Source organism: Ovis aries, chromosome Y, assembly GCF_016772045.2.
Source record: "Ovis aries strain OAR_USU_Benz2616 breed Rambouillet chromosome Y, ARS-UI_Ramb_v3.0, whole genome shotgun sequence".
In the NCBI taxonomy this organism is placed as follows: domain Eukaryota; kingdom Metazoa; phylum Chordata; class Mammalia; order Artiodactyla; family Bovidae; genus Ovis; species Ovis aries.
The window spans coordinates 1,433,967-1,456,974 of NC_082741.1; the positions used below are offsets into that span (position 1 = coordinate 1,433,967).

Sequence of the window (23,008 nt, forward strand, 5' to 3'; positions counted from 1 at the left end):
TCAATAGAAGTAGGTTACCTTTATTCAGGCAAGGAGGGGCGACGGTTGGCCTTAAGATCAGGCTGAGCACAGAGAGGGATCAGGGAGGCTCCGTATTTATAGGGAGGTTTATGGAAGCGATAAGGAAACGTTAATCAGGGGGGATGTTTTGGGTATTCTTTAGTTGAGATGGCATTTGTAGTTGGGCAGGGGGTGATAAGTCTTCTGGGCAGGTGTAGGGGGTGCAAGGTTTCCGGACAGGAGGTGATAAGTCTTCTGGGCAGGTGTAGGGGGTGGAAGATTTCTGGACAGGGGTGATAAGTCCCAGATAGATGCAACCGGCCTGGAGCATCAGGGTGGGACCTAAAGTTCTGTTTTCTCCGAAGTTAGATGATTCAGCAAGGACCTTTGAAACTGTTGTTTTCTTTTCCAGGCCCGAAACACTCCTTCAGACATGGCTGAGTGACAGACACACACGCAGGGCTGGCCTAGCTGCATCCTAGGGTAGTTCCATTTTTTGGTGGCTGGAGGACCGTCCACCCCGTTGCCCCCAGCGGCCGCTGCAGCTCTCCATTCCCGACAGCACACAAGGGTCCCGTTCTCCCTGCCTGCTCGCCCACCCCTTGCTGTAACTTGGGGAGCGGCGAGGTCAGGTCTCCCTGGGGTCCGCGTCCCGGGAGCATGCGCAGAATGGGAACGGCCCGCAGCAGGGCTGCAGCCACGGCTTCCAGACCACGTTCCAGAAGGACAGCTGCTCAGGCGCCGGGCGCAGCGACCGGCGGTGCTCCCGGACCGCCCGGCCCACGCGGGCCACCGCCTCGTGGTACAGGGGCCCGGCGTCGGGCGACAGGGGCCGGGCCTCGGACGGGTCCTCGGAAAGGTCGAAGAGCAGGGGAGGGTCGTGGTGGGTCACGCCGGCTCCCGAGCAGGGGCACACGCTGCGGCTGTGGCAGGCCCCTGCGCCCTCGGGGTGGAAGCGGGGCGTGGTGTAATGGACCTTCCAGAGCCTTCCGCCTAGGGGCAAACGGAGTCGGTGCCCCGTCAGCTGCGCGGACACCTGCATCTCCATCGCTCACCTTTCTGTCTTTTGTCATCTGTTTCTACCTGTGTCTCTTCCTCTTATGCGGCTGTGTCCTCTATATGCGGCTGTGTCTGACTCTTTGTGACCCCGTGGACTGCAGCCCGCCAGGCTGCTCTGTCCATGGGATTATTCAGGCAAGGATACTGGAGTGGGCTGCCATGCCTTCCTCCAGGGGATCTTCCCCACCCAGGGATTGAACCCGGGTCTCCTGCACTGAAGCAGATTCTTTACCAGCTGAGCCACCAGGAAGGCCCCTCTGTATGTAACTATTTATTCTACCTGCTGCTGCTGCTAAGTCCCTTCAGTCGTGTCCGACTCTGTGCGACCCCATAGAGAGCAGCCCACCAGGCTCCCCCGTCCCTGGGATTCTCCAGGCAAGAACACTGGAGTGGGTTCCCATTTCCTTCTCCAATGCGTGAAAGTGAAAAGTGAAAGTCAAGTCACTCAGTCGTGTCTGACTGTTCGCGACCCTGTGGACTGCAGTCTACCAGGCTCCGCCGTCCATGGGATTTGCCAGGCAAGAGTACTGGAGTGGGGTGCCATCGCCTTCATCTATTATCTCTGTGTATATCTATTTCTCTATCTAGTCACCTATCACGTCACCTTTTCCATCTGTTATATATGCATTTACCGACCACCGTTCTATCCACCCACCCATCCATCCATCCACCTATCCATCCACTTATCAATCCATGCATCCATCCACCCACCCACCTATACCCACCCACCCATCTATACCCACCCATCATCTATGTATCCACACATCCATCCCTTATCCATCCCTCCACACATCCACCCGTCACCCACCCACCCACCCATCATCCATCATCCATCCATCCACCCACCCATCATCCATCCATCACCCATCCATCCATTCATCATTCATCATCCATCATCCATCCATCAGCCATCCATCATCTATCCATCACCCACCCATCCATCATCCATCCATCCACCCATCCACCCACCCATCACCCACGCATCATCCATCCATCCATCCATCATCCATCCATCATCCATCCCTCACCCATCCACCCATCCACCCACCCATCATCCATCCATCACCCATCACCCACCCATCCATCACCCATCCATCATCTATCCATCACCCACCCATCCATTCATCATCCATCACCCAGCCATCATCTACATATCCATTCATCTATTCACCCACCCATCCATCATCCATCCATCATCCATCCATCCACCCACCCATCCATCATCCATCCATTCATCATCCATCATCCATCCATCCACCCATCCATCATCCATCCATCACCCATCCATCCATTCATCATCCATCCATCCATTCATCATCTATGTATCGACTCATCCATCACCCACCCATCTATCTACCCGTTCATCCATCAGTCTGTCTATCCATCCATCCACCCACCATCCATACACCCATCAAGCCATCCACCCATCTATCCATCCATCCACCTGTTCATCTACTGATCTGTCCATCCACTCATCCATCTACCCATCCACACATCCATCCATCATCCATCCACCCATCAATCTATCCATGCATCCATCCAGCCATCATTTACATATCCATTCATCTACTCACCCACCCATCATCCACCCATCATCCACCCATCACCCATCCACCCATCCATCATCCACCCATCCATCATCCATCAACCCATCCACCCACCCATCATCCACCCATCACCCATCCATCATCCATCATCCATCCACCCACCCATCATCCATCCATCACCCACCCACCCATCCATCATCCATCCATTCATCATCCATCATCCATCCACCCACCCACCATCCATCCATCACCCATCCATCCATTCATCATCCATCATCCATCCATCACCCATCCATCCATTCATCATCCATCATCCATCCATCACCCATCCATCATCCATCACCCATCCACCCATCCACCCACCCATCATCCACCCATCATCCATCCATCCATTCATCATCCATCAACCCATCCACCCATCCATCATCCATCCATTCATCATCGATCCATCCATCATCCATCAACCCATCCATCCATCCATCATCCACCATCCATCTATCACCCATCCATCATCCATCCATCCACCCACTCATCATCCATCCATTCATCATCCATCATCCATCCATCCACCCACCCATCATCTATCCATTCATTCATCACCCATCCACCCATCCACCCACCCATCATCCATCCATTCATCATCCATCATCCATCCATCCACCCATCCATCATCCATCCATCACCCATCCATCCATTCATCATTCATCATCCATCCATCACCCATCCATCATCTATCCATCACCCACCCATCCATCATCCATCCATTCATCATCCATCATCCATCCATCCACCCACTCATCATCCATCCATTCATCACCCATCATCCATCCATCCACCCATCCACCCACCCATCACCCACCCATCATCCATCCATCCATCCATCCATCATCCATCCATCACCCATCCACCCACCCATCATCCATCCATCACCCATCCATCATCCATCCATCACCCATCACCCACCCATCCATCACCCATCCATCATCCATCCATCACCCATCACCCACCCATCCATCACCCATCCATCATCTATCCATCACCCATCCATCCATTCATCATCCATCACCCAGCCATCATCTATCCATCACCCACCCATCCATTCATCATCCATCACCCAGCCATCATCTATCCATCACCCACCCATCCATCTATCCATCACCCACCCATCCATTCATCATCCGTCACCCAGCCATCATCTATCCATCCACCCACCCATGCATCCACCCATCCACCCGGGCACCCACACACCCTCTAGGTTCCATTTCCCTGGAGGACCCTGATGGAGACCAGCACCCGCCGAGTCGTGGGGAGGCGAGTACTCACTGTCCTTGTCGTGCCAGCGGGCGGCGTGGAGATACTGCCCGCAGTAATGAAACAGGAACTCGTGTGCCGAGTGCTCAGCATCTCCCCTCAGCAGGGGCAGCAGGCTCCGGCCGTCAATGACCCTGATTCAAGGAAGAGGCCACGGGAGGGACTGAGACTGAGGCTATGCGGGCTGCACTGTGGACCTGGGACCTTCGAAACCTCAAGACTGCCAGGACCCCAGGTAACACACAGTGGATCAGACACGCCTCGTCTCCCCAGGGCTGCCCAGACGGTGTGTAGCACGTCACACATAGAAGACACACAGACATACCCAGACATAACAACACACACCACGCTGACCGCAGATATTAACACCAAGCCTTCTTAAATTCCAGCTGGGCTGCCTGTGCCCCTAGGCTGAAGTCTAGGGCAGCAGAAACCTTTTATTTATATTTTTCATTTTATCTATATATTTTTGAATTTTTATTTTCTATTAGAGTATAGTTGATGAACAACGTTATGATAGTTGTAGGTATATGGCAAAATGAATCAGTGATACGTAAAGCATGTATGTATTCTTTTTCAAATTCTTTTCCTATTTAGGTGATTACAGAGCATTGAGCAGAGTTCCCTGTGCAGTACAGCAAGGCCTTGTTGGTTATCTATTTTATATATAGTAGATGAGGTTAACATCTCTAAATAGCAAAGCTTTGAGTAAAGCACATTGCCCTGGGGTTAGGAGGGTGAGTCTGGTCTGATCAGTTGAAGGCTGTCAAGAACAAATCTGAGGTTTGCTGGAGAAAAGAAAACTCTCTCTCAACACAATGATACAGAAATACTCCTGAATTTGCGGTGCAGCCTTCCCAACATCAAATTTCAATTTGCCAGTCTCTACCACTGTGTGAGCCAATTCCTTATAATAAATGTCTTATTTTGACCCCACAGACTATAGCCTGCCAGGCTCCTCTGTCCGTGGGATTCTCCAGGCAAGAAGACTGGAGTGAGTTGCCATGTCCTCCTCCAGGGGATCTTTCCCACCCAGGGATCGAACCTGGGTCTCCTGCATTGCAGGCAGGCACTCCTTACCATCTGAGTCACTAGTGGAGCCCTTCTCACTTACACACACACACACACACACACCCCTACACATGTACTGCTGGCTCTCTCTCTCCAGAGAAATCTGCTGAACTACAAATACTATTAAACTAAAAAATTAATAAGATGGCTTTTTTTTTGCAGTAAGAACTAGGGGTAAAGTACCTTATATTATTATCCATCACACACAAATATTTATTGGTAACCTTTTTTTTCAGGCTTTTTTTTTTGGGGGGGGGAGGGTGACAGGTAGAATCCTCATTCCCCAAGCAGGGATCGAACCCATACCCACTGTGAGTGGAAACATGGATTCCTAACCACTGGAGATCTAAGGAAGTCCCTTATTGGTTATCCTAAAGGAAGTAAAATCCAATCTTGTATCAAAATATTTCCTTCTATTTCTTCTCATGTATGAGAGGGACTTTTTGGGTGTGTATCGAGGTACATAATCATTTTTCAATCACATTTTCAAGGGACTTCCCTGGTGGTCCAGCAAGGTTAAGACGCTGAACTTTCAGTGCAGGAAGGACACAGGTTCAATCCCTGGTCCGGGAACTAAGATCCCACGTGCTGTGTGGCACAGCCTAAATATAAATAAAATAAACTTAAAAAAAATTTTTAAATTTTCATAGCCGCACCAACACGTGGGCAAGATTGCATCTCAGAAGATTAATAGGAGATGTCACATTCTGACGATTGCTTCTCTGGATTATGATGCCGTAACATAAACTCTTGCCGAAAAAAAGACCAAAACAAGTCACTGGACCCAACAGTTCGTTTAGTCTTGTTTTCCTGGGTGCGGTCATTTCACATCAGCCTGTCCCCTACATGGGAGCCTATTTTAAACGTTCTCCTATCGTGGAATATTTTCCCCAAAGATATGGACGAGGGAAGGGGGCTCTCTCAGGACGCAGGGAGGAGTGTACCTGTCCTGGGGCACCTGGCCGCCTGCCAGCTGGACCACAGTGGGGAAGACGTCCATCAGGCTGGTGGGCTCATGGATCACGCGGCCGGCCGGCAGGACCCCAGGCCACCGGAATATCCCTGGGACCCGGATCCCGCCTTCCCAGCCGGCCATGCCTTTGCCGCCTGGAAGGGAACGACACCACTGCCTTCTCAGGAGATGCTCCAGCCACACCCGGATGTACTTGTGTGGGTCTGTATCCAGTGTGTATGCTCGGTCGCTCAGTGGCGTCCGACTCTTGGCCACCCCATCGCTGTAGCCCACCGGCGCTAGTGGTAAAGCACCCACCTGCCAGTGCAGGGGGTCTATGAGATGCTGGCTCGATCCCTGGGTTGGGAAGATCCCCTGGAGGAGGGCCAGGCGACCCATTCCAGTATCCTTACCTAGAGCATCCCATGGACAGAGGAGCCTGGCAGGCTACAGTCTGTGGGGTTGCAAAGAGTCAGACACGACAGAGTGACTGACCACACACACGTAGTCTGTAGCCCACAAGGCTCCTCTGGCCACGGGATTCTCCAGGCGAGAACGCTGGAGTGGGTTGCCATTTCCTTCTCCAGAATAGTTCAGATGAACTGTATCAAATTTTATTTTATTCATTTTATTTTTAAAAAATTTTTGGCCATGCTGAAAGGCATGTGGGATCTTAGTTCCCTGACCAGGGATCGAACCCGTGCACCCTGCAATGGAAGTGCAGAGTCTTAACCAGTGCACCAGGGAAGTCCCTCATGTCGGATATTTAAAAGTACCAATGTAAAGAGATTTTACCCTGGAACCCCAATGCCCACGGGCCTTACCTCTGTAAATTCCATTCCACCCGCCCAGTTGGACGTGTCCGTCTCTCGCCTCCAAGTGTCCCCCATGATCAGAGGTGAAGTACGTGAAAGTCGTGTTTTTCAGGCCGTGCGTTTCAACGGCGTTCAGAATCTCCCCTTTAGGAAAGACGCGGCATTTCAGGGCGACGTGAATGAAACAGCATCTGAGAATTCAACCCAACATCTCCTTTCTGAGGGTTTCCCAGGTGGCTCAGTAGTGAAAGAACCCACCCACCTGCCGACGCAGGCGATGTGGGTTCGATCCCTGGGTTGGGAAGATCCCCTGGAGGAGGGCACGGTAACCTACTCCAGCGTTCTTGCCTGGAGAATCCATCCCATGGACAGAGGAGCTGATGGACTGCAGTCCACGGGGTCGCAAAGAGTCGGACACGACTGAGCGACTAACATTTAATTTTTAAGCTCTTTATCAAATGTACTACAATACGGTTTCTGTTGTATGTTTGGTTTTTTGGCCACAAGGCATGTGGGATCTCAGCTCCCCGACCAGGGATCGAACCCACACCCCCTGCATTGGAAGGTGAAGTGGTAACCACTGGACTGCTTGGGAAGTCCTGTCGTGACAGCGTTCAATCACAGACTTTAGCAGGACGCCTTTGTGCAAAAGTAGACAAAAGAAATAGGAAAGACAGAAGGAATCTGCGGATGACATGGGAGAACCTTCCTCTTCGTCTTTGATTCTTTACCGAGGCTGGCTCCTGGGGAGGTCACCCACGTGTCACCCCGCCATCAAGGGAAGGCCAGGAACTAATGAAGCCTGGCCGTGGGCTGACTTACCCACGAGCCAGTCCATCTCCTCCACGTTGTCGCCGTACAAGCCGTGCTGACTTTTCCCAAGGAACCTTTCTGTGGTCACCAGGGGGACATGGACATGCAGCAGAGACACAAAGAGCAGGAAAGGACCGTGCTTATTTCTGAAAGGAGAAAAAACATCCTTTGGTTGCAAGAGCATCTCTATGATCCAGGATTTCAAACTAGAGACTGAAGGCTCGTGGGCATCAAGTAATTTACATCTGTTTGCTGGGGGTTTTAGCATCTGTAAAACAACTGAAGAAGTCTGTATCAGATACTATGATCTACATACTTCAGACAGGAGCTGCAGCAGAGGACAGGGGGAGGGGGTCTGTCCCAGGAACGCCCCATAGGGTCGTGTCAGCTACATTTCCGTGTCAGCACACATAGCCCCCTTACTCTTGTAAGGTGCTGCACAATATTCTAGACATCCCAAGTGGCTCAGTGGTAAAGAATCCAGCTGCCAATGCAAGAGACCCGGGTTCATATCCCTGGGTTGAGAAGATCCCCTGGAGCAAGGCATGGCAACCCACTCCAGTATGCCTGCCTGGAGAATCCCCAGGACGGAGGAGCCTGGTGGGCTACAGTCCATGGGGGTCGCCAAGAGTCGGACACGACTGAGCAACTGAGCATGCACACAGAGAACGTTTATATTAACAGAAAGAAAACAGAGCCCAAAACAAGAAGAAGAGACTGGAGTTTTGGAAACCAATCCATGTGTAACTGTTGAAGTCTTCAAACCTACCTGCTCGTTTCAACCCACTCCAATCTTCCCATGCGGAGAATCCCATGGACAGAGGAGCCTGGTGGGCTACAGTCCACGGGGCCACAAAGAGTCAGACACGACTGAGCGACTAAGACACACACACACACGTCTGCTTGGAGAGCTGGCAGATTCCCACCGGTGATAAACAGACTCAGATGCACCCAGAACTCACCTCTGATTTCCAAGGGAACAGCGCCATTACCTTGCAAGAAAGGAGACAGCCTCCTTGAGCACGAGGCTCGCAGCTCTTTCCAAAGCCATGGGCTGCTCAGTGACTTCATGGTTTCTCATCAGGATGCAGTTCCAGCGGCGGACGAAGCCAAAGCTGGCGTACCAGGACGTGAAAAAGAGCAGGACCAGGGTGGCCACACTCAAGACTAGTCTCCAGGAAACGGAGATCAGCCTGCAGGCTTTGCCGGCCACGACGGTCAGCACGCCCAGGGCCATGATCTGGGTGGAAAGCCACAGCTTGGCCCTCAAGCCCGCATCCAGCGCCGGGGGCCTGTCTGGGTGGCAGTCGTTGACCAGCGTGAAGGGCATGCCGTAGAAATAGTCAAAGCCGTGGTGCAGAGGGTGATGGCAGTGGTCGTTGCGCGAGGCACAGTTTATACCCTGATGCCATTTTCCTGAAGACAGAAGCAAGAACTTAAAAAAAAAAGAAACATAAAGAACAGCATACGTCTAAGGGATTCTGCCTGAAATCTCTTTCTGAGGGTAACTGGGAGGTTCATCACCAACTCAGTGGTCATGAGTTTGAGCAAACTCCCGGAGACGGTGAAGGACAGGGAAACCTGGCGTGCGGCAGTCCATGGGGTCGAAGAGAGTCAGACACGACTGAGCGACTGAACAACAACACCCAAAAAGCAACAGGGGCTTCCTAGGTGTCTCAGTGGTAACGAATCTGCCTGCCAATGCAGGAGACACAAGAGATGCGGGTTCAATCCTTGGGTTTGGGAAATCTCCTGGAATAGGAAAAGGCAACTCACTCCAGTATTCTTTCCTGGAGAATCCCATGGACAGAGGAGCCTGGCAGGCTACAGGTGCCCAAAATTCCATGTGAAGAAGTGACATTTTTTCCCTTGTTCCCTTGGTCCCCGCCCCACGACTCACAAGCTATCTTCAGAACCTGTAAGACTCTGTCCTGGTTCCCAACCCAGGAATCTGCCCTTTTACATTTAAGGAAACAAAAACATCGGGCTGCAGTGAGGATTTTGGAGAATGAAACCATACAGAAGGATCCCGCCTCCAAAGCGTCCCACCATCTGATGTTTTAACACTGGGTTTTGAGATGAGGTGTGGTCATTTAAACCAATATAATGTCTAGAACATTCTGACCAGTGCTGTGAGGAAAAGATGGACTCCTCCAGCAAAGAGGCTAATGGAGAAATATTTTAAAGTTACAAGGACTCCCTGAGAAAACCATAATTGTAAAAAACTCACGTACTCCAGGAAGAGACAATGGCGCCCCACTCCAGTACTCTTGCCTGGAAAATCCCATGGACGGAGGAGCCTGGTAGGCTGCAGTCCATGGGGTCACTAAGAGTCAGTCACGACTGAGCGACTTCACTTTGACTTTTTACTTTCATGCATTGGAGAAGGAAATGGCAACCCACTCCAGTGTTCCTGCCTGGAGAATCCCAGGGACGGGGGAGCCTGGTGGGCTGCCGTCTATGGGGTCGCAGAGTCGGACACGACCGAAGCGACTCAGCAGCAGCACGTACTCCAACGCTCACTGCAGCACTATTTACGATAGCCAAGACATAGAAAGAACCTAACTGTCCATTGACAGATGAATGGACACAGATGCGGCACGTATAGACAAAGGAATATTACTCAGCCATAAAAAAGAATGAATTTGAGTGACTGCTGGTGAGGGTGGATTAACCCAGAACCTGCTCTACAGAGTGAAGTCAGTCAGAAAGAGAAAACAAGTATCCCATGTTAACACGTATGTATGGAATTTAGAAAGACAGCAGATGAACCTATTCGCTGGGCGGGAATAAAGACTAGAGCGTGGATAAAGGACTTGTGGACACAACAGGGGAAGGAGATGGTGGGACGAACCGAGAGAGCAGCGCTGACATCTATACACGGCCATGTGTGAAACAGACAGCTAGCGGGAAGCCACCACACAGCTCAGCAGGGGGCTCTGGGATGACCTAGGCGGGTGGGGGGCGCGAGGCGAGCGAGAGGCTCAAGAGGGAGCATTCTTCATGGCTGACTGACTTCACTGTAAAGCAGAGAGCAAGACAACACTGTGAAACAACTCTCCTCAAAAAAAGTCTAGAAAAAAATAAAGAAAAGAAAGATGAATATTATTAAAAGAAAATAAAATTACTGGGTTAAAAAAAAAAAAAAAAAGACTCTTCAATTCCAACATGGTGAACCATTCAAGAGACATGAGAGGCACCAGGAACTAAGTCTGGGTTCTCACAGCTGAACGTTTTCTAGGAACATAGGGTCTTGCGATCCCTGACCTTCACCGTCACGCAAAGAAAGCAGAAAAATACACGCGTCACCACACACCGATGAGGCCCGTGGTGTACCCCTGCCGCTGAAGGATCCTCGCAAACGTGGTTTCATTCTGCGGGAGTCCCCCCGAACCCGCGTTCCACTGCAGGGCCCGGTAGCCATCCGTGGCGTCCATGCCTGCGGAGAGCAGCAGAGCCGAGAGGAAACGTTGGTTTCCGGTAAACAACCGGAAGTACCCTACTTCCGGGAAGTACCCTACTTCTGGTAAGTAGGCCGAGGGTCTCCGCTGGGGACCGAGGTTCTCCACCACGGATGACCCTGTGAGGAACCATCTGAAACTGCGACTTGACCTCGAGACGGACTCAAAGATTCTGGACAAACAACACGGAATACAATCAGTTACCTTGAAGGCTTTCAGCTTTCTGAATTCTCAGTAATTACAGAGCTTTTTGGTGGCTCAGATGGTAAAGAAACTGCCTGCAGTGGAGGAGACGGGGGTTCGATCCCTGGGTTGGGAAGATCCCCTGGAGAAGGAAATGGCAACCAACTCCAGTCTTCTTGCCTGGAGAATCCCATGGACAGAGAAGCCTGGCAGGCCACAGTCCATGGGGTTGCAAAGAGTCTGGAGATGACCGAGCACCTTGGCAGCATACGAGCACAATAGTTACATAATTCCAGGAAAGTGAATTTGCAGACTGTATTTTAACCATTATCAACCGTTGGCCCTTGATTTCTTTTTTGGCTATTTTCAGGATCTTAGTTCCCAGACCAGGGATCGAACCCATGTCCCCTCCACTGGAAGCTCAGAGTCTCAATCACTGGACTACCAGGGAAGTCCCACCACCTGATTCTTTTTGTTTAATATATATTTATTTATTTGTCTGTGCAGGATCTGAGTCATGTCAAGTAGGATCTAGTTCCTTGACAGGGGATGGAACCCATGCTCCCTGCATTGGAAAAAGAGTCCCCAACCACTGGGCTGCCAGGGAACTCCCACCACCTGATTCTTTTTTTTTTTTTTTAAGATATATATACATATACATATATATTTGGCTGTGCAGGGTCTTAGTTATGACATGTGGACTCTGGTTCTCTGACCAAGGATTGAACCTCTGGCGCACGCAGTGGAAGAGCATGGAGTCTCAACCACTGGACACCAGGGAAGTCCTACCACCTAATTCTTTTAGTTTGTATTTTGTGTTAGCCTTTTTTTTTATTTGTATCAAAGTCCCCTTGTCTTTTTATACAGCAGTTGATGGGGTTCTCGCTGGGAAATATACTGAAGTGGTTTGGCTCCGTACCGATGCAATGGACACGAGCTTGGGCTAACTCCGGGAGATGGCCACCACCCCATTTTTAAGGATAGTCAACGGGCGGACGAGGCCAGCCCTTTCCCCAGCCACCCCCCACAACACCCACCTGATCTGAAGGCGTGTCTCCCCGTGAGGAAGGCGGCCCTGCTTGGGGTGCACAGGGGGGCGGCCGCCAGGTGCTGGGTGAGCCTCACGCCTTCCTCCGCCAGCCGGTCGATGTTCGGTGTCCTGGGCAAAGCACACAAAGGTCACCCTTAGGATGGGTCGAGCGAGCTGGGTGGGGTCCCCATGCTGAAAGGTATACGGATGAGTTCTCTATTTGAGGAACTTCCTTTGCTTTAGATGTAATTGCATTTTGCCTCCTGCAGGACCTCCCTGGTGGCTCAGATGGTAAAGCAACTTGCCTACAATTTGGTATAACCGGGTTCAATCCCTGCGTAGGGAAGATCCCCTGGGGGAGGAAATGGCAACCCACTCCAGTATCCTTGCCTGGGAAATCCCATGGACAGAGGAGCCTGGAGGGCTGCAGTCCATGCGGTCACAGTCGGACACAACTGAATGACTAACACACACACACATCTGCAGAGGCAGTTCCTAAAACTTCTGTTCAGAGGTGGCGGCTGATGGTATCATTCACACGCACTCCAACAAAGGTTTCCGTGCATGCTCAGTTGTGTGTGACGCTTGGAGACCCCATGGACTGCAGCACGCCAGGGTTCCCTGTCCTTCACCATCTCCCGGAGCTTGCTCAAACTCATGTCCATCGAATCCATGATGCCATTCAACCATCTCATCCTCTGTCACCCCCTTCTCCTCCTGCCCTCAATCTTTCTCAGCATCAGGCTGGCCAAAGTACTGGAGCTTCAGAATCACTGGCCTGATCTTAAGAATTCTTCTCACCTTCCTAGTCTCAGATTTCCCTCTAACTCTCCTTCTTTCCCTCTGAAGTCCCTTGTGCTCTCTTCTTCCCCTCAGAAAGGTTGATAACTCACTTTTGCTCCAAAAATAACTTTCGCTGTGGAAATTTGATGCCTTAAGGAATTTCCTAATTTCTTCGGGCAGATTTGAAGTCTGCTTCATTCATCCAAACACGCACACACACACCCCGAGAACTGCCTCCCGGCTCCCCCTATCCCCAGCTCGAGGTACCTTAGTGTGTTGTTTCCATAGCAACCGAGATCCCCAATGCCCAGATCGTCCGCCATTATCAGCAGAATATTTGGTTTAGACGTATTCGCTGATTTTAACTCGCAAGTCTTCAGAAGCAAACACATGATGAGCAACACATTTAAAGAGTTCCTAGAGAGAAGAAAGAAGGGGGGGAAAGCCAAAAATGAAATAAACGTCTCCTTTGGAATGAAAAAGTCAGCCTTTCAAACAGGTTGCGGGGAAGGTGCAGGGCATTCGCATCCCACTGCACGTGTGCTCCGTCCATAGTCCGCCTCTCTGCAACCCCGCTGACAGGAGCCCACCAGGCTCCTCCGTCCATAGCGTTCTCCAGGCAAGAATAACCAGAATGCATTGTTACTTCCCTTCTGCAGGGGATCTCCCCCACCCAGAGCCTGAACCGGTGCTTGCTCCACTGGCTGAGGGATTTTTTAGCACTGAGCCTCCCTGGAAGCTCTTCCTTTATATGAAGATTTAACAAAGAAAGGCCTGCAGCCCTTGTATATTTTTATCCCGAGGCTTGACCAATCCATTCCACGCGCCGCACAGAACTTGAACGCACTAGTTTTTGCTTTTGAAAGTCGTGACCCGCGCAAATGCAGTTTCTTTCACTGAATTCGCCCAGGCCCCCCACCTTGCACTGCTTGGTAATTAATGCTCGCTGCACGCCGGGCACGCCTGTCCCTGGGTCTCAGAGCTGCCTTCCGCACAGAGGCAGGGGGCCCAGGGTGAGGGGAACCCAGGGTGAGGGGGGCCCAGGCTCCGCCAGGAGGGAAACGGGGCCAGGTCGGAACAGAAGGGGACTTAACGTTTTTAAAGGATCAATAGGGGATTAAAAGTACCCTAGACAGCAAAGCTGTTTTGATCAAATGATCACTGCTCGGATTTGAAAAGCGCGCGGCCAGCGAGCGTCGGGGGCGTACCCGGCGTGCGCGCGCGCCACCGAGGTTTGGGCGGTCCTGGGTGGTGGACCCGGGCAGGCTCTCCCCGCCCCCCCAAACCGAGAGGCACTCGGAGGCTAGACGCTCCAGCGGATCCCCGAGTCCCCAACAGGGGCCCCGGTGCCATCCACGTTCTCCGATCGCGTCCCGGTGGACGTTCCCCGACCGCGTCCGGATGCGCCAAGCAGTCCGGAGACCCGGGGGCGGCGTCTCCGCGGTGCTCGGGGTTGGGGACCTGTGGTCTGGGGACTTCCGTTTGTACAGGATCAATACGGGATTAAAAGTCCCCTAGACAGCACAGCTCCGATTTGCAAGGCGCGCCGCCAGCGAGTGCCGGGCGCCGCCCCGACGCGCGGGCGTGTGCACGGCCTAACGGAGATCTGGGCGGTCCTGGGGGTGGACTTACCGAGGCTCTCCCCGCCCCCCAAGCCCTGCGGCCCTGGGCGCTAGAAGCTCCAGCGGACCCGAGTCCCCAGCAAGGGCCTTCCCGGTGCCAACACCGTCCCCGTGTTGGGCCCCGACGCGCCAAGCAGTCCGGAAGCTGGGGGCGGCCTTTCCGCCGCGCTCGGGTTTCGGGACCTGTAGCCCGCGGCCTGAGACTTGGGGAGTGGGGTTACCCTTGGAGGAATTTGTTGTGGTGAGGGAAAACAGAGGGATGAGTTTTTCTTTCCCTTTCCTGAGAATAAAGACAAAGTGAACAGTGAGCAGGCCTGATCGTTCCTAGTTGGGTTTTTTTTTTTTTTTTCACTTTAACTGGTCGGAACTCTGCGTGTCTGTAACTAAAGTTTGCTTTTTCTGCCCCCTAACTCTGCAGGAGCCACAATTCAGTTTTTTTTTTTTTTTCTTGGACTCTATGCTAAACGCACCGCCCTACCTGGTGTTCACGCTTACAACACCCTTCCCTTTGAAGTTACATGTCAGAAAGAAGGCTCCCAGAGCCACTCCGTCAGACTCAGTTGCGGGTTACTGACAGTGTAGGACTGTCTCTGAAACAACGCAAGGGGAATACATCAGGATCCTATCACCTCTTCTGGGGGCTTGCCTGGTGGCTCAGAAGGTAAAGAATCTGCCTGCCCTTTGGAGACCTGGGTTCGATCCCTGGGTCGGGAAGATCCCCTGGAGAAGGAAATGACAACCGACTCCAGTTTTCTTGCGTGGAGCATCCCATGGACAGAGGAGCCTGGCGGGCTACAGTCTCGCCAAGAGTCCAGAAGGTAGGGCAGACCGATTGCATCCTAGTGGGTTTCAGGCACACGGCCACGCTGGTGGGGTGTGTGGGGAGGTGGTCAGTGTGCAGAACGGGGGTGTGTCTTACTTCGGGGATGGAGGGCGCGCGGCGAGAGGGCTGGAAGGAGGCTAGTGAGTGGCTGGAGGAGACCTCTGGGGCGGGACAGGAAGTCTTTGGAGAGCGGGGGAGGGCTGCGCCACCTCTACCCGGGCGTGGCCTGCCTGCCTGCCCTTCCTCCCCGCCGCCTCCCCCACCTTCTGGTCCCTTTCCTTCCGCTCCCTCCCGTCCCCCGCCGCCCCCTGACGCCCTCAACCCAGCTCTCTGGTCCCGCCGGCGTCCAGGAAGGCGAGCTGGCCTCCAGCTGCGTTTTGGCGACTCCGAGGCGCACGCGCAGGCCGGCCTTCGGGTGGGTGGGTGGGTGGATCACCCTAGACGCCTCTCTCTACTCTATTGCCCTGTTTCCACGCCCCCAGCCCCAGGATCGGGGAAGCACCGGGGCCCAGGGTCCCGCGCACCTGGCGGCGTGCGCCGCGCGTCTCCTCCGCGCTGTGAGCGCCATGGCGGGGCGCGGCCCGGAGCGCGGAACTTTGCCCCGTGCGCTGGGTTCCGCCCACCAAGCGGCGAGATCTGGGGTGTGGGGTCCCCCTCCCGCTCTAATCCGCTTAAAGTCCTGGGGCCTCAGGCGAAACCGACCTTCTAAACAGGTTTTCCTGGGTGGCTTTCTCGGTGGCGGGCCAAAGCGGAGGTGCAATTGTTTCTAAGTCGTGTCTGACTCTTTGCGAGTCCACAGGACGACAGAACTGCCGGGCTTCCCTGTCCTTCACCAGCTCCCGGAGTTTGCTCAAACTCATGTCCATCCAGCCCTCTCATTTTCTGTCGCCCCATTTTCCTCCCGCCTTCAGTCTTTCCCAGCATCAGGGTCTTTCCCAGTGAGTCAGCTCTTCGCAGCATGTGGCCAGAATATTGGAGCTTCAGGTTCAGCAACAGTCCTTCCAATGGATATTCACGGCTGATTTCCTTTAGGATGGACTGGTTGGATCTCCTTGCAGTCCAAGGGACTCTCAAGACTCTTCTGTTATTGGACTAGAGTTGATTTACGAATCTTGTGTCAGTTTCAGGAGTACAGCAGAGTGAATCAGCAAACATGCGCATGGATCCACTCTTTTTTGTATTTCCTTCCCATTCAGGTCGCCACGGGGCACTGAGTAGAGTTCCCTGAGCTATGCACTAGGTTCTGACAGGTTATTTGTTTGATACACGTGTGCTAAATTGCTTTGGTTGTGTCCGACACTTTGCGACCCCGTGGACTGTATAACCTGCCAGGCTCCTCTGTCCGTGGGACTCTCCAGGCAGCGACCCTGGATGGAGTAGCTTGCCACTTCCTTCTCCAGGGAATCTTCCCCACCCAGGGATAGAACCTGTGTCTCTTTACGTCTCCTGCATTGGCAGGCAGGTTCTTCACCACCAGTGCCACAGAGAAAGCCATTTAACAACAGTTCCTCTAAATGTGCATAGTATTTCCAAAAACTTAGATCTAGATTCTTTTTGCCTTTCAAAATATACTATTATATTTGAGTAGCAAAAAAAAAAAAAAAGAAAGAAAGAAAGGCATTTAATACATCGTAGTCTGAATGTATCAATTCCAATCTCCCAGTATAGCCTGTCCACCCCGAGTTTGTTCTCTACATCTGTGAGCCTGTTTCTGTTTCTATGTGTGGGTGTGTGTGTTCATTGCTCAGTCGTGTCCGACTCTTTGCGACCCCGTGGGCTGTAGCCCGCCAGGCTCCTCTGTCCGTGAGATTCTCCAGGCAAGAATCCTGGAGTGGGTTTCCATTTCCTCCTCCAGGGGGGTCTTCCTGATGCATGCATCAGACCTGGTTTCTGTTGTGTAGATAAGTTCATTTGTATATTTTAGCTTTGGAGGCTTTTTTATTGGAGAGTCATTACTTCCCAATATTGTGGTGGTTTTTGACATCCATCAACATGAATCAGCCGTAGGTATACATATATCCCCTTCCTCTTGAACTTCCCTCCCTCTCCTACCCCTATAGGTTGTCACAGAGCGCCAGCTTTGGCTTCCTAGCATCGTACGGCAAATTCCAACTGGCTCTCTACCTTACGAATGATCGGACATAGGTTTCAAGGCTATCCTATCCGTCTGTCCTTCCCCCGCTGTGTCCGCAAGTCTGTCCTTTATGTCTTCGTCTCCTTTGCGGCTCTGCAGTTAGGATTGTCAGGACCCTCTTTCTAGATTCCATGTATGTGCATTCAGTTCAGTTCCATTCAGTCGCTCAGTCGCGTTCGGCTCTCTGTGGCCCCGTGGACCGCAGCACACCAGGCCTCCCTGTCCATCACCAACTCCCGGAGTTTGCTCAGACTTATGTCCATTGAGTCGGTGATGCCATCCAGCCATCTCATCCTCTGTCATCCCCTTCTCCTATGTACATTAATATATGATATTTGTCTTTCTCAAAGTCAAAACAGACAAGTACTGGATTCTTTTTTTTAATTGATTTATCTTTTTAATTGAAGGATCATTGCTTTACAGAATGTGGTTGGCTTCTGCTAAACCTCAACATGAATCAGCCGTAGGTATACATACGTCCCCTCCCTCTTGACCATTGCTCCCATCTGCACCCGTCCCACCCGTCGAGGTTGTCACCGAACCCCTGCTTGAGTTCCCTGAGTCATACAGCAAATCCCCATCGCTTATGTAATTTACATGTGGTCATGGAAGTTTCCTCCGGGCTTCCCTGGTGGCTCAGCTGGTAAAGAATCCGCCTGCAATGCGGTTGGATCTCTGGGTCGGGAAGATCCCCTAGAGGAGGGCTTGGCAAGCCGCTCCTGTATTCTTGCCTGGAGAATCCCATGGACAGAGGAGCCTGGTGGGGCTACAGTCCATGGGGTCGCAAAGAGTCTGGCACAACACAGCTGCAATGTGAGTTTCCATGTTACTCTTCATACATCTCAGGCTTTCCTTCCCACCACCCCCACCACCCCGCACCAACCCCAAGCCTGCATTCTAGGTGAAAGCATTCAAGCCCACACAGGCAGGCGACTTGACTCCACACCGATGTTTTATATTTGTTTGACCCCAGTGAGCGGGTATTCCCAGCTGGGCTCCTATCGTGAGTCCGCATCCCGATCGCACCAGCAGAAGGGAAACCGCCCACAGCACGGCTGCAGCCACGGCTTCCACGTGTTGTCCGCCGCGTCCAGCTGCAGCGGAACGGGGCTCAGCGTCCGTCGATGGGCCTCCACGGCCCGGGCCACGGTCTCCACCACCACGTGGAACGACGGCTCCGTGTCCGGCGTGAGGGCGTGGGCCTCGGAAGGGTCTCGGGACAGGTCGAACAGCAGCGGTGGGATGTGGTGGGTCACCTTGTCTCCTGAGCAGGGGCACACTGCCTGCCCATAGCAGGCGCCCGCACCGTCCGGCTGGAAGACGGGGGTGGCAAAGTGGACTTTCCACACTGCGCCTCCTGGAGGAAGGGCGAGAATTAGTCAATTTAACTGATTCAGTTAGTGGACTTAGCTGAAGGTTAAGGACGGACGGTGGCCAGTCTTCTGAGCATGTTTGGGGTGGATGGGCCAAGCGTGGGCTTCCCTGGTGGCTCAGACGGTAAAGAATCTGCCTGCAACACGGGAGACCCGTGTTCGACCCCTGAGTCGGGCAGATTCCCTGGAGGAGGAGCGCATGGCAACCCACTCCAGTATTCTTGCCCAGAGAATCCCATGGACAGAGGAGCCTGGGGGGTGGGGGGCTTCACACAGTCCATGGGGTCACCAAAGAGTTTGACACGACTTAGTGACTGAAACCATAGCGACGAAACCATACGAAAGCATTCCCTTCCCAGGGGGCAGAATGATTCACAACTAAAGGATGCTCCTGGGATCGGATGCAAAATACCGCCAAGAAGGAAGTAAAGGCGATCCCGTGGAAATAAATGGAAGGCGTGAAGGAGCAGAAAAGGAGAGCGGAGGCCAAGCCGGGCCCCCGCGTGCGGCGGACTCACGGTCGCGTTGGTGCCACCGGGCGGCGTGCAGAAAGCTCTCACAGTAGTGCATGAGGAACTCGTGGTCTGAGTGCCGCGCGGTCCCCTGGAGCAGGGCCAGCAGGTCCCGGCCGTCCACCACCCTGCAGGTGGGAGCGAGGGGGCGGACTCAGGGCGGGGCGGCCGGGAGGCGGGCGAGACCCTTTAGTGAGCCCCGGCGGGCAGCTGATACACCATCTGCCTGCAAGCAGGACCTTTGTTTGGAAGAGCCTGGCAGCCCCTCCTGCAGGGGGCTGAAGCAAAGGTCTACCCAGCCTTATTCTGAATGCACGGATGGGTTAAAGTCTGGGAAACAGCTGCTTGGTTTTATACGGATTGGAGCTTTAACTCATCACCGAATATGTGCTGCGCATCCACAAGACCTGGAATCATTCCATAAATACATAGAATAAAATAAGGATGTGTGTATACGCTATACATGGGGCTTCCCTGGTGGTGCTCGCGGTAAAGAATCTCCCTGACAATGCAGGAGGAGCAGGTTCGATCCCTGGGTCGGGAAGATCCCTCGGAGAAGGGAATGGCAACCCACTCCAGTATCCTTGCCTGGGAAATCCTATGGACAGAGGAGCCTGGTGGGTTACAGTCAATGGGGTCACAAAGAGTTGGGCACAACTGAGTGACTAACACACATATACACACTAAATATATATATGTATGTATGTGTGTGTGTGTATATATACACACACAATATATTAGTACATAAAAACATATAATGTATATCATATATACAAATATACATATATAATCTATGGGCCATATATAACACATATACAAAATATATCAAGAAATTTACCTGTAAATGGCATAGAGTATGACCCAGAAATTCAACTTGTAGGGATTTTTACTAAAAAGATAATTATGACAGGCAGTAAAATGTCAAAGCCAGGTTTTGCTTTTTTTTTTTTTTTTAAGGAACAAGGCTAATGTCCACCTATAAGAGGTTAGTTGAAAGAATACTGTAAAGCCATTAAAATTTTTGTCCATGCATTAAGGTGTCTAAATATACATAGATATGTACATGTATATCTAGAGCTATACTTAAGACATATTTTATACAAATATGTAAATATGTATATATATATGAATAGGGGCTTCCCAGGTGGCAGCGGTGGTAAAGAACTCGGTTGCCAGTGCTGGAAACCTAAGAGACCTGGATTCGATCCCTTAATGGAGAAGATCCCCTGGAGGAGGGCATGGCAACCCGCTCCAGTGTTCTTGCCTGGAGACAGACAGGAGCCTGGTGGGCTACAGTCCATAGCATCGCAAAGAGTCAGACACAATTGAAGGGACTTAGCATGCACACATATACAAGCATATAATATATATACAAATATATAAAATGTATCTAAATACATATAGTGTATAGGTATCATATAATATGGGGCTTCCCTGCTGGCTCAGACGGTAAAGAATCTGCCTGCAATGTAGGAGACTGGGGCTCCATCCCTGGGTTGGGAAGATCCCCTGGAGAACAGCATGGCAACCCACTCCAGTATCCTTGCCTGGAAAATCCCATGGACAGAGGAGCCTGGCGAGCTATAGTCCATGGGGTTGCAAAGAGTCGGAGACAACTGGGCGCCTAATGCTTTCACTTTCATCATATAAATGAATTATGTATTCATCTCTGTGTTAGCAAGTTTAAGAAATTATTTTATTTTCTTTCGTTTACTCCCAAATTTTCTATAATTTCGGGGGGTACCATGTTGTGCTGCACGTAAGATCTTAGTTCCCCAACTAGGGATTGAACCCACAACCCTTGCCTTGGAAATACAGAGTCTCGACCACCGGGCTTCCAGGGAAGTCTCTATAATATTTAAAGGGGGGGAAAAAACGGAAACACCATAGTCCCTACCAGGCTACGTGAAAAGGACTCTCGTGACGAACTGTCAGTAAATGTATTGGTGTGTTTCCGCAACCTTCGTCCTAATACTCAAAAGGCTGCACTTTTAACTCAGGAGAAGGACATGTATACCCCATAAAGCAAATATCGGAGCCCCTAATGACGAATGCTTTTCCAGGTACCGATCTCATGGGTGTTTCAGGCCCAACGAAAGGGACAGTGGTGTTTGACGCACATGCTGTCTCTAGGCAAAACGGAATTGCCTTCTCTGGGCCGGTCCTTACCTGTCCTGGGGCACCTGGCCGCCCGCAAGGTGGACCAGGGTGGGGAAGACGTCCATCAGGCTGGTGGGCTCGTGGATCACGCGGCCGGCCGGCAGGACCCCGGGCCATCGGAATATCCCCGGGACCCGGATCCCGCCTTCCCAGCCGCCCATGCCTTTGCCGCCTGTGTTTAAACGAGAATAGGAAAGAATGTGATTGGAAATCGGGGGTTGCTTCCCTGGGTGACTAAAGCCTTCTGTCCATTGTAAATCACTCTTTCTGTCCCTCTCTGTTTAATGACATGAGGACATTTAGCTCCTACACGGCCAGATTTTATTTTCCTTATTAATCTGGGTGTGGGTTTTCTACCATACTGGGGTCAGGATGTGACTGTCTCGGGAGACACCACTCGGGGGTCAGCATATGGACACCTCTGGGGACACTATTCTATCAACCACGTGTCTATAAAGGACGTGGACGTCTTTGGGGAACATGATTCCGTCCACCACGGTGATCATTTGAGTTCTTCTGATTTTTGTGACTCTGCTTTTGTAAACTCACATTCCAGAGGAAGGGTTAAGAATTACTGGGAAGAGATGAAGGCAGCAGACACATCCGGGAATGCCTCACTCTCACCTTTATATACCCCATTCCAGCCACCGTATTGGTTGTTTCCAAACTGAGCCTCTAAGGATCCGCCGTGATCCGATGTAAAATAAACCAGGGTGCTGTTGGTCAACCCTTCTGTGTCCAAAGTCTCAAGGATCTGGCCTGCAAAGAACAGATGTGTCCGAGGTGGTCAAAACTGAAAACGGTCTTTCACCAAATTTTTGGATTGCTTCATGAAAAAGGAGTCTTTAGTATGAGAGCATACTGAGTGATCAGTAATAGACGTGTGGTATTCTAGTTGGTGTCGTCAAAGCTGTGGTTTTCCCAGTAGTCATGTACGGATGTGCGAGTTGGACCATAAAGAAAGCAGAGCACAAAAGAACTGATGCTTTCGAACTGTGGTGCTGGAGAAGACTCTTAGCGTTGTTTGGACTGCAAGGTCAAACCAGTCCATCCTAAAGGAAGCCAACCCTGAATATTCATTGGAAGGACTGATGCTGAAACTACAGTCCTGCGGCCACCTGATGGGAAGAGCTGACTCACTGGAAAAGACCCCGATGCTGGGAAAGATTGAAGGCAGGAGGAGAAAGGGGCAGCAAAGGATAGGATGATAAGATATCGTCACCAACTCAATGGGCACGAATTTGAGCAAACTCTAGGAGATGGTGAAGGACAGAGGAGCCTGGAGTGCTGCTGGGGTCACAAAGACTTGTTCAGACTCGGAGGCTGAACCATCAGAAAGCATCTTTGATCTAAGATTCA

At 51.8% G+C, this 23,008-nt stretch overlaps 3 protein-coding genes across 18 annotated transcripts in view; 1 reads left to right on the plus strand and 2 right to left on the minus strand.

The window, feature by feature from the left end:
- ARSD (arylsulfatase D) lies at positions 1-16,336 on the minus strand. Of its 6 annotated transcripts, none has more exons than XM_060408600.1 (10): positions 16,173-16,336; positions 13,293-13,442; positions 12,250-12,371; positions 10,885-11,007; positions 8,561-8,984; positions 7,578-7,714; positions 6,765-6,899; positions 5,933-6,095; positions 3,930-4,051; positions 1-993 (listed from the first exon to the last, which is right to left on the minus strand). In XM_060408600.1, the coding sequence occupies exons 1-10, from the start codon at positions 16,334-16,336 to the stop codon at positions 629-631; spliced, it is 1,905 nt and encodes a 634-aa protein (XP_060264583.1). In that variant the 3' UTR covers positions 1-628. The 6 variants fall into 6 exon arrangements, with proteins under 6 accessions (XP_060264583.1, XP_060264584.1, XP_060264586.1 ...); XM_060408601.1 differs by lacking the exon at positions 16,173-16,336 and adding an exon at positions 15,995-16,058; XM_060408603.1 differs by lacking the exon at positions 16,173-16,336 and adding an exon at positions 14,234-16,058.
- Positions 14,605-23,008, minus strand: part of ARSL (arylsulfatase L) — a 24,204-nt gene continuing 15,800 nt past the window's right edge. For all 11 annotated transcript variants that reach the window (XM_060408612.1, XM_060408608.1, XM_060408617.1 and 8 more), the window contains 4 exons: positions 22,274-22,408; positions 21,659-21,821; positions 19,496-19,617; positions 14,605-18,961 (listed from right to left, as the gene is read on the minus strand). In XM_060408612.1, coding sequence (XP_060264595.1) covers positions 18,603-18,961; positions 19,496-19,617; positions 21,659-21,821; positions 22,274-22,408 — 779 coding nt within the window. In that variant the 3' untranslated portion in view covers positions 14,605-18,602. The remainder of the gene's footprint in view (positions 18,962-19,495; positions 19,618-21,658; positions 21,822-22,273; positions 22,409-23,008) is intronic.
- ARSH (arylsulfatase family member H) overlaps positions 14,819-23,008 on the plus strand; it is a 50,964-nt gene continuing 42,774 nt past the window's right edge. Inside the window, exon 1 of the mRNA XM_027962829.3 lies at positions 14,819-15,465. The gene's annotated coding sequence lies outside the window, so the exon portion shown is untranslated. The remainder of the gene's footprint in view (positions 15,466-23,008) is intronic.

What these genes read in the sequence shown, in the direction of transcription:
- ARSD (XM_060408600.1), bottom strand. Translation starts at nt 16,336, where the DNA reads ATGGACATGAGTTTGAGCAAACTCCGGGAGCTGGTGAAGGACAGGGAA. An exon ending in GGAGATGGACTGGCTCGTGG is followed by an intron (nt 6,900 to 7,577) that starts GTAAGTCAGCCC and finishes TCTTTCCTAAAG; the next exon opens with GGGAGATTCTGAACGCCGTT. An exon ending in CCGCTGGCACGACAAGGACA is followed by an intron (nt 994 to 3,929) that starts GTGAGTACTCGC and finishes GTTTGCCCCTAG; the next exon opens with GCGGAAGGCTCTGGAAGGTC.